General features: G+C 32.8%; 1 protein-coding gene across 1 annotated transcript in view; it reads left to right on the top strand.

Annotated features, from left to right (window-relative positions):
• LOC111085379 overlaps nucleotides 1-12,124 on the top strand; it is a 45,506-nt gene that overhangs the window by 22,119 nt on the left and 11,263 nt on the right. Inside the window, exons 6-7 of the mRNA XM_022383665.1 lie at nucleotides 8,635-8,727; nucleotides 9,066-9,125. Of these exons, the coding sequence (XP_022239373.1) occupies nucleotides 8,635-8,727; nucleotides 9,066-9,125 (153 nt within the window). The remainder of the gene's footprint in view (nucleotides 1-8,634; nucleotides 8,728-9,065; nucleotides 9,126-12,124) is intronic.

Raw genomic sequence — 12,124 nt, 5'->3', positions numbered from 1 at the left:
GCATTCTTCTTCTGCTTCAGCTGCTCTTTGTGCTTGCATTCTTTTAGTGGCAGAAGACTTTCCATAGAAAGGGCATTTCTTGTGTGGCATAATCACCTGTATCACTAAACAATAACTTGCAATTCACAAAGTTACTAAATCGCTCATGAAACCACTTAGCACTATTTAAAGAAAACTGTTTTTAGAAATACTGAATTGACAGCAAGGTGATCTAAGTGTCTCCCGCCATAACGCTTTCTACGTGCAAAACGTGCTTATGTTTGCATGCTTATTACAAAAAAAAATGCACAATAATAATTAATTGTCAATTTCGTCATTAAATACTACACCAAATACAAAATAAATTGGACTATTAAATTTCTTGTAAAAACTGGTTATTATGAAGTTATTTTAAAATTTGTAAGTTCAACCGTTTGGTTTCTTATAGAGAACAAAATAAACAAATAAACAAACTTACTCTTTTATACATATAGATTCGTATAATTTTGCATATAAATGTCACTAATGTGTGATAATATCATACTCAAATAATATGTGGTTAACCCAAAATAACAATTCACATTTTTTTGAAACAGTTATTAAAATAGATTTGAATTAACTCAGTTTAATTCCTCACATTTTCTAATGATTAGGTTTCAGATCTGAGAAAATCTCTTAGCGTGGGTATTTTGGTTTTCTATACCACTGAACTTATAAAACATTATCTTTTGTGCCTTACAAACAATATTTGACAACTTTAGATTTTTAACAGTAGAGGAATAATATAAAGAATATTTTTAGGTTTTGAATCGCTCATACTGTAAATAAAATGGTTATTTAAATAAATTTTCTACACTTTTGTTACTTTAACAGTTATCATAACAAATTTTTTCTATTATGATCAAAGTATTTATTGAAATGACGATACGTACAGCTAAATATTTCCCTATGTTTCATGCAGACTTTGAGATATTTAAGTTACTTGAAAAGCAAACACTTATTCCTTTATGTGGCCTATAGACAATTATTTTCCAACTCAACTTACGGTTTAGGTAAATAACTTAACATTGGTGGATACATTAGTAACAACATTATATTTCATTGAGGAACAATGAAGTATTTATTGCATCATCTTTTACATTAAATCAGAACATAGAAACATATCATTTGACAAAATGGTGCATTATGTGCAGATTTCGAATTAACAAAATAAAGTGAATATTCGGTAATGTGTATTTTAATTTGTTTTAATTAAAAAATGTAGTCGTAATAGTGTAAAGTCGTACCATAATTAAGTCAAGAAATTCTATCATGATCATAGATGTCGTAAACTCCTATTTTTTCACATCTTTCTGATGATTATCATGTAATTTTAAAAACTAGAATGCTTTTTCAATATCTAAAATTTTGCCATTCAAACACTGAATTCACACTTCAGTGTCGTAATTACTGTTTGCTTCCTTTTTTTATTGTTGAGAGTAAAGATACGAAACTACAGTTAATAATCTCTACTGACGTGAGTAGTTTTGAAACAGAAATAACCTATGACGTTTGTCATTTTGTATTTGAATACCTTAAACAGCAACTTAATAAGAAAGTCAGTCCATCGGATTCGTCAGTACTTACTCACTTGTTACCATAAAGAGTGAACCAAGTGGTTACCACTAGTCCTAATATATTCAGCATTTCGGAAAGTTAATTATATACTTTAATGTAAGCATTGGCAGATTTTCAAACTTTATGAGGTTTATATTAACATAGTTGATACTGTTATCACTGAGACCTCGCAAACTCTGCTATAAGATCTCAAAAGGACTGTATAATGGAACACTCAAATCCGAAAGCTCAAATAACAAACCTACCAATAAATTATGCATTAACGTGAAGTCTACACCTTTTAACTCGAAAATCATTACAATCTCAGATAAAACAAAAACAAAGTTTGAATGAAAGAGTTTGTATTAGTACCTTTTTATGTTATATTAGGTAGTATAATGGCTAAATTGATAAAATAATATATACATTTTTACTCGGTTTCATCCGACATCGATTTTTGTTTTAATATTTTAACACAGCTCTTGCTATTTTTATGTGATGAAACGAAATATAGAGACTGGGATGGTAAGTGGCTTTGTCAGTTATTTCACGCATTTATTATGTATTTTGTTCTTCTTTTTTTTTTTTTGATAGGTAGTTTCTAGTGTATTATTACACATAACTATTTTCACACAACTGTTATTACTTACGTTATTTCAACGCTCTTCAGGTTGTACGAACAGCAGTAAATCCTAGTACACAAACATTCTGACATTTTGGATAAAGATAGTTTGTGTGCAAGTTCCCGTTCTATATGACAATTAAAAGTGGTTGCTGTAATACCTTGACCATTTACTTTTGCTGCATTGTTTAGTTGTACATACTACAACTGACTTGTGATAGTTGCTTGAAGTACCACAAAAACTTATTCTATTTCTATTTCAGACATGTTGTGGTTTATTACAGTTTTTCTTTTGTATTCCCATTTTTTTAATATATCAGAGTTCAAACATGTATTCATCATAAACTCCTGGTGTTTACACTTAAGTGACAACAAAATTAATACTAATGGTTTAGACAGAGTAATAAATTTAGTGGCATGAATAGCGGAATTATAATTTAAGCAGTAGATGTAAGATTTTGATAAGATAATATCCTTATATTTGTGTACGATTGTATCATATATGAATGTTATCTAAATCAATGGAGGGAGTATATATATATAGATATGCCATAAAACGATTCTAAAGTATGAAACTCAACATTTGTCAAAAGTATGTGTTTGTTTGTTTGAATTTATGCTCAAAGCTACACAATGGGCTATCTGTGCTCTGCCCACCACAGATATCGAAACCCGGTTTCTAGCGTTGTAAGTCCGCAGACATACCGCTGTGCCACTCGGAGGCAAAAGTATGTGTGTGTGTCCGCTTATAACTGGCTACTTGCTGGACTTATTGTCACCCTGATATGTACCTTTATCGCCCCCCCCCCCCAGGAGTTAAATATAAGATGAGATCAAAACGTTTAACCCGACTGTCACTTTCGGGGGCCTTTATATCTTCCCATGCGTTTGTTAGCTAGAAACGAATATATTGCTCTCGTCATGCAGTATACGCTGCTCACACTTATGCTAGTATGAAAACACTGAACAGAATTGGTAATTGTAATATATATGAAAACAAACTGTTCGTTCCTCTTACGACGCTAAAATACGGGGTTTGATTCCACGCGGTAAACACAGCAGATGGCCAAATGTGTCTTTGCTCTAAAACAAACAAACAAATCTCTAGGTTTACTAAAAATATAAAACATTTTGTATATAATACAAGTAAAAAACAATCGCAGTTGGAAATCAATACGTCATAGATATACGTTATAGATATACGTCATAGATATACGTCATAGATATACGTCATAGATATACGTTGTAGATATACGTCATAGATATACGTTGTAGATACATTTATGACACTGAAATAAATGTACATTTATCTATGCATTACAATAATAACATTTAGAATAAAAAAAAAGATAAAATATGTTAACAAATTGTAAAAAAATAACCCTAGTGCTTTCGACTGATGAGCTGAGAAAATACTCCTGATGAAAATATGCCAACTTGCTTTAAGCGTGAGAGTTGTATGATTGTTTAAAATTAAATTACATCCTCTGGTTTTCATGTTACCTATGTATGAATATAGCTCTTCCCTATGATTCAATTTATTTAAGTTTATTTTTTTTTGTATCTACATTAAATCACGTGTTAGAACTCCATTTTTTTTATAAAAGAACCCGAATATCTAGCGATATTGTATACGACTGGTATCAATATCGGCATTTTTAACATAATAGACATCTATGAATTTTGAATTTGAGCTTCAGTGGCAATGCTAGTTTTTCTATGACCCGATTTCCTTTAATACAATGGTATGTAGCAATATTTATTACTTCTGAGAAAAACAAGAGACGAACTATCATGCATCGAGAGAACGCTTTGATACAAGCACAGTATGAATTATTAAAATTGTAACCGAATATGCAAACCTCAATCGCCTTCATTGAACGTAGGTATAATAACACCACTTTTTATTCACCTTCTTACACTTACTGAATTACTGAGGTGAGGAGTAATAAGTTTCATAATTTTTCAGCTATATTTTGAATGAAGAAAAGGATTCAAAGATACTTATTGGGGTTATAAAATATTGTAAAATGCTCTTTGGGACTACGTATGCATGATTTATAATGATTTGAAGGGAGAAGGTAAAGTGAAGTTTCTTGATTCGATTATTTTAATTGAAGATTATTCTATAATATTTTAATGTAATTATTCTTTATTGATGCACAATAGTTTTTTAAAGTAATGTGTTCATAGTATTAGATCTATATTTTAGTTAGTTGATTCAAACTCCTTGTGAAATTAAACGTAGCTTCGCAAATGAATTATATATCTTGAATATTTGGTAAACATGCCTAGTTTGGAAGCTAGAAAAGGTAACAAATATTTATTTGATGACAACCATGACGCCCCTACCTGTCCAGGTCTTAATATCGCTTGTCCATACTGTGGCTAGCTTTCTTCTTCCTCGCCGTCCACATACCATCCTTTGAAAAAATTACATTTACCACAAAGTTACATTTTGTGACGTAACTTTCTTGCAGCGATAGAGATCATCAACTTAAGATCTGTCTCAACCTTATAAAGCGCTTGTTTTCCATTTGTTCCATGACACCTTCAAGGCTCTGCAGTAAAACCATACCTCAAAGGCATCCACCTTCTTTTGATTGCTTTTTATGGCCCATAATTCTGAGCCACACATTACCATTGTAAAAAGTCATTTACGATTATCAAAGCCTTAGTGCAGTTGTTATACTACTTTTCCAGATCTTGAGAGTCATATATTGCACTACTTTCTAGCGATACCCAGACTGTGCTCGATTTCTTCAATACTACCATCTTTAGTATTGGTCGCTGAGCTAAGATGCTCACTGTTTAGACTCTTCCAGATCGTTCCCATTGACCGTAAAATGCTCTCAATGTACCATCCCCTGCTTTTTTCAATTACCATTTTTTGGTTTTCTTAGTATTCAATAAGATTCCATGTCATTCGGTCACTTCCTTGGCGTATTTTGCCAAATCAACCATCTCCTTTCTGCTGCTACACGTAGATGTTGTATCATCTGCATATTTAAAATTGGTTACGCACTTCCTTCTGGTCTTAACACTTCGTTTAAAACCCTCCAGTAATTCTCATCTGATATCCCCAGCATCGACGATGAAGAGATGCGGAGACATTACATATTCCAGTGTGAAATCTGAACAACTCAGTGTCTTTTCTGCTCATCCACATAGCTGACTGCTGATCTTGTTAGAACCAGCTAATCAGATTGACCACGTGAGCTCGAAATCCCACATCATTGATCGTCTCCCGTGAATTGTTAGGAGAGATGTTATCAAAAGTATTTGCACAGTCAGTTAAACAGGGAAACAATGATATTATGCGTCCTCGAAACTTGACATTAATGTTCTGGATGTTCAAAATATGGTCCATCTGCCTTTTAAAAAGCCTTTCTGCTCCTCAGTGACATTCCTTTTCATCTTTTTTGTCCAATATACCATTAATGAATTTCAATAGCATCTTGCTGATGTGATTTATCAGACTAATTGAACAGTTGTTTGTACGTTCTTTCAAGATATTCTATTTAGACAACAGGATGAGCATCATTCAACACCAGTTTCTGGGCAAATATGTTTTCTATCAGACTTCTACACTCATTTGCCACGTGATGTCTGTGCACTCTACTCCAGCCATTTTCCACAGCTCTCCAGGAATATCATAAATTCCAGGTGTCATCCTATCTGGCTAATCTGTTTCTTCAATCCACTCTTCGTTGGTGATGGTTCATTCTCTATTTTAGCTATAACATGTCCACCTCTACTTGGCTTATGAAGTTTGTATCTGTACAACTTCAAACAATATTTAACTCATCTGTCTTTAATGACATTATTCTTAGTAAGTATGTCATTCTTATCGTTAATGACGTCGAACCTTGATGAAAATTTCTGCATCAGGTCTTTCACAACTCCTTGTCAGAAAATGAATCCTTCAATTTTTAGATATTACAGAGATCAATTTTCATGTTCTGAAGAACATTCCAGTCAACCAAGAAAAATGTCAGAGAAAACTTAAAGTTCCACAACGCAACACTAGGATCTATATCTTAGTAACTAAAGCCAACTAATAAGATGAATGTGGCAACCATGGAAGGTCTTCATTGATATTCAGAATCAGTGAGACCGTTGCTGAAAATAATGTACCGTATGTTGTAGCTAGGAAAAGCAAAATGTATGGATTCAAAAAACATAACAGACAGCCAGAGGGGCACTTGGTAGTATCAGAAAGGAATTCTCTTCTACCTCCTGTCAAGCAGACGATCTCTACATTAGGTGTAAAAACTTGTCAAAGTAACTCTGGTATGGTCACATGCTACTTAACCCAACAGTACAATGAAACTGCTTTATTTTTGCTGTGAAATTTAACATTCAGTTCTAATTTGGAAAAACGCTGAGATCTTATTTCTTAGCAAACGACTATGTCAAACTTAAGTAAACACCAGTTCGTTTTACAGGCAATGCCAGGTTCTATCTTGACGTCCATTATGTCCATCGTGAAGCACGTAGAGAAAACCTTACAGCATTATATCAGCTGCGTGGAACTTAAACATAACAGATTCTCATGACATAACGATGATAAATCTCTTATAATTGACGTATTTTTCTGTACATCATTACGAATGGTGTCTTGAATATTGTCTGCTATAGTAAAGAGATGCTGGTAATCACTGTCAAATCTTTCGATGATGCCGTTGGTCCTGATATTATTTTGATGGTTAATGAGGCTGTCCCCTCACCATGCACATAAGACATGTATCTTCTTATCTTGAACAGATAGTATGTTGAAAGTTCACTGGGCAAAGTTTACTTCGGAACACATCTAAGACCAACTACAGGGACAGGTTTCATGTCTATCTCACCAACTATACATATTTGATCATCAAAAAAAAAACAATGTTAAGGAAATGAGGAAAAATTCCCCAGAACTCCATCAAGAGACTGATAAGGATATGCAGCAACGTTGCAGATGTGTGTGTCAGCTATTTGAAATGGACATATTTGCTACAGTTTTAACGTAAACATTATGAAAACTTTTATTTCCTCTTAATACATTCCTGAGTAATCAGTTTGCTTAGGACACTCTCAAAATAATAGTGGCAACATGTCAGGGTTCATTGCGTAGCAGTTCCAAGTTCACAGTTTGGTATTTTATGACTTTTCCAGAAGTCAACAAATTTCACTTTAATGAACAGTTTTCGAACTTTAATTTAGTTCTTTTCAAGATATGCAAATAATTTATTGATCCCTAATTTATTTTGTCGACTACAATTAATATATTTTACCAGTAATTATCGTAATTCTGTTGTTACAAATTCGTGTAATAATTGAATGTGATTCCAAATCACAACACAATCGTAGTAAAAAGCAAAACATTTGAGATTTAAGTATTTATATGTATACATGTGAAACCCATCTGGGAAAAACAATTGCTCCTTTTAAATGTAGCAAATCTCATTTTACCTTTTTTCCCTGAGATAATTGTTTCGTTTTTGCTTTGTATTTTCTATATGTATTTTTTTCGGAACGATCGATACGTTAACAAATAGTTCTACTGAAAATTAGTATAGTTTTAAATATCTAATAATAACATAGGTCTTATTGTTTATTATAATATTATTATTATATTTAATCTATAACAAGAATTATTTGTCCTCCTGTAAAATAGCAGTAAGTCTGTGAACTTACAATGCTAAAATCCTGAGTTCAATTCCACACAGTGGACACAGGAAATAACCCAATGTGGCTTTGCTCTAAAAAAACAACAACAACCAACCAACATATGATATTGAATATATATATATAGCATTTTATGTGATTAAGAAAGACATTTTGATTTGGTAGATTTACTTTGTGTTTTAAAAAGTGAAAATAGCAGATGCTTCTTAAGTAAATTAAATTGCTCATTATTACTAGAAGAATTTTGAAAAGATTACTGGAGGGAAGAGAGCCTGTGTCAAGGCCTATGCCAAACAACTTAAGCGTACAATAGTATTAGAAGTAATAGTATGAAAACCAGTTTATTTACACTGGGTACTTGGTTCTAAAAACAATAATTACAAAATATACAAAATACTGAAAAATGATGAAGTAAGAGGTGTTGCTCCCAGCAGGCTGCCTCCCTCTGGTATGTAGTTCTAAATTGGGTACAGCGTCATGCTACCTGGACTGCGCACCCACAACATTGCTGCGAAGGGACTCCATTATTTGGCCGATGCTAAACACCTTACGTAAATGAAATCAATCGCTCATGCTTATAATAGGGTGTACTTTAGATGTGACAAATCTTTTCTAATGTTTTGTGTATTCTCGTTTATTAGGTTAAGGTTTTATTTTAAGCATTTTGGACTTTTTAGTTTTTTCTCTGAATTTTCTTAAGTACGATGTTATGTCAGTTTTCAAAGGGAATTGCCAAGTACTCGCGTGATAGCGTTATTCTTTTGCAGGATAATAGAATTTTCTTGCTGCCTTGGATTGTCTCTGTTCCCGTAGCAACGCTCGTGGACTTATTTGTGTCTCTCTATCTTCTTGACGACGTGGTGAGTTAGTGTTCTTATCTGCTCGTTTTTCGTAAATTATTAATCCGCCAAGTATCGTGCGTCTCATTTTTGGTGCTTGGCAGAAATCTTAAAAGTTACTTAAGAAAAAGAAAAATACTGATAGAAAAATAAATATTAATCATTTGAAATAGATAGCTATTAATGTAACACGAGTCTTTAAATAACTGTTATAAAATTGTAGATTGCATCAGATTCCGTAAAATTAGCCCAACTTAAAAGAAGAAAATACCAAAACAAAATATGATTAAAAGTAAAAGCTAGAAACATTGCAAACAGTAATCTGATGATAAGATGTTCTTTTTTGTTTCTCGTTTTAGTCTTCTGATCCTGGAGTGATCATCTTGTTTGCTGTTGACTTTATTACTTTTATACTTAATGTAAGTTTACTTTTCTTATAAAAATTTAATTATTAGTTTAGATTAATTACGTGTATATTTGCTGATTAAATCTGCGTTGTTTTCTCAAGTCGTAACTCTTGACTATAAACATATTTTTATATAAAATACAAATACACCTCATTTATTGAAAGGCCCGGCATGGCCAGGTGGATAAGGCGCTCGACTCACAATGTGAGGGTCGCGGGTTCAAATCCCCGTCCCACCAAACATGCTCGCCCTTTCAGCCGTGGGGGCGTTATAATGTGACGGTCAATTCCACTATTCGTTGGTAAAAGAGTAGCCCAAGAGTTGGCGGTGGGTGGTGATGACTAGTTACCTTCCCTCTAGTCTTACACTGCTAAATTAAGGACGGCTAGCGCAGATAGCCCTCGTGTAGCTTTGCGCGAAATTCAAAAAACAAACAAACATTTATTGAATTAGCTATTCATGAAATAGTCATATAAAAGGACTTCCCATATCTTTAGAAACAATATCGTTTTATTTGTCCATTTCCTTAAAAACTGAGAACCTGAGGGTAAAACAGTTGAATATGCACTGCAGAAATATCCCTAGATAAAAGTATGGAAATTTAAAGTTTATTGTTTAATGTTCGATCTCAGTTACTTGTTTTATTTAAAGCTTTTATATAAAAGTTGTTCATGCTGTATTTAAACTACATATTCACACCAGAAAAATGCTATGCAATTATCCTTACTAGACGTTTCAAACAAATACACATATATATCAATGTTTCCTTAACTTTTTCTATAAACTACGCGAATATAAAATGTAGTTACAATTGATTCCAAAGCCAGATTTAATTATGTTAAAAATTATTATTTTATTGAATAGATGGCTAGTCACGCAGTCGGGTTATTATTTACAATAACGTCCCAGTGGCATAGCGGTATGTCTGTGGCCCTACAACGTTAGAAACTGGGGTTTCAATACCTGTGGTGGGCAGAGCACAGATAGACCATTGTGTAGCTTTGTCTTAACTTCAAACAAACATACTTACAATAAGAAAGAATTATGTTTTTTGTGAATTAAACAATAAACCAATTCAAAAGTAACTTCTTAAACTATTATTATATTTAGCTGATTTTAAAACTTAAAAATGAACGTGATTAAAAGCCGATAGAAATATCAAAGTTTAAAGTAAATAGACTTGCCATTAAATTATCTTACTCACATCTGTCATAGTTATAAAAGCGTTCAGATAAAATCTTGATTTTTTACACCAAGATAACATATTTTATACGTTAATGAAAGGAAGCATAATTAAAAAATTAAGACAAAGGTTAGACTATTTACATTCTGAGCGCCTGCTTACATTCCTTTAAATAACTATTGCTAGACATGGAACGATTATTGTTTGTATTCTCTTATCAAGAAAAATTTCACGTTAGAGATCGCTTAATTGTTTTTTTGAGCAAAAAATTACACAGGTGTGTTCCCTGCTCAGAGTTCACACCCTAATCTTAGAGTTTTATATATACTGAGAATAAGGCTTACTGCTGAGCCATCGGGAGGCATGTAAGAGTTAACTCATATAGCTTTATCCGGACTGGCTATGTCTCGTATTTGTATATTTGTTTATTTAATCAACTATGTGTTATTTAATGTTTTACTTAACCTATATAAAACATTTATTTATAAATGTGACATAATTTTAGAAACCATACCTGAAAAATAAAGACAACAAAATATAATTTTTTACTTACTAATAACTTATAACTGTTTATTACTTGTTCCCAATGATATGGGTTCTATAACTTACTTGTGACTGATAAGTCTTTGTCTTTCAGGAGATATTGCTTGTTTATTTTTCGAAATTATCAAAACAATATCCAATGTTATGTTAAGCTTTACGAACAATCAATAACTGTCTGGATAATTTAGTTTTATGAAACTCTACCACATGAAACTCTGTATAAATATAATAGTACTGTCTGTTGTCTGTCCATATAACAACTTCGCAGGGTGTGGATGGATCTTCATCAAAATTGGTGTGGACGTTTATTAGGTCCATGCGGGGTACATAAATATTTTCAGTTTTGCATTTTCGCGTTTTTATCACTACTTCGTCCCCTGGTGAGGGATCTTCACAAAATATGGCATAATGGTTTGTTAGGCTCATGTAAAGATATATTCAAACTTACGTTTTCACATTTTGTGTTTTGCTGTTTTTATGGGCGTTTTTGCCTTTCTTACAATTACATATACGGGAATAATCATGAATATACATAACTTATACGTCCAGGGTACAGGTACTCCAGCTACTTATCTATAAATTCTTAGGTTTTACTTATATTTTATGGTACCTTAATTGTAGCATACTGTACCTAATAATTATCAATATTTCTTAGTTTTACAGAGTTGGTTATGTTCTCGGGTTAGTCGATTCAATGATATGCACATATTCACATTAACTTGTATCATCATGATAGTGGCATAGAAAAGAAAATATCTCATTGTGTGTGTGTATGATAGTGACTGGAACTTAACCTCTTAATTCAAAAAATCGTTCTTATCTCCAAAGGTTCCGTTTTATGAGATATAAAAATGGATAAAATAGCATTAATAAATAGCCTGTCAATGTTCGACTGATTAAGAGAACTGATTCGTCTGAGATATTTCGTGGTGTAGATGATATGTTCTATTTACTCTATAAAAAGCAATGAATATCTGTTTCGCCTTATAAATTATTCATAATATTCGACTGATTTAAACGTGTTGAATACTAATAAAATTGCATATAAATCTAAACATTTTTGTTTAAAATTACAGTTAGGAATATTTGAAAAACCTGACTTTCAAGTGGTTAGGGCGCTTGACTCGCAATCTGAAGTCGTGGGTTCGAATCCCCGTCCTATCAAGCATGCTCGCTCTTTCAGCCATAGGGGCGTTATAATGTGGCGGTCATCCCACTATTCATTGGTAAAAGAGTAGCCCAAGAGCAAGAGTTGGCGGTGGGGGGTGATGACTAGCAGCCTCCC

This window comes from Limulus polyphemus, unplaced genomic scaffold (genome assembly GCF_000517525.1).
Source record: "Limulus polyphemus unplaced genomic scaffold, Limulus_polyphemus-2.1.2 Scaffold17, whole genome shotgun sequence".
Taxonomy (NCBI): Eukaryota; Metazoa; Arthropoda; class Merostomata; order Xiphosura; family Limulidae; genus Limulus; species Limulus polyphemus.
The sequence above is the reverse complement of the archived record's forward strand: the minus strand, read 5'-3'. Positions and strand labels throughout refer to the sequence as shown.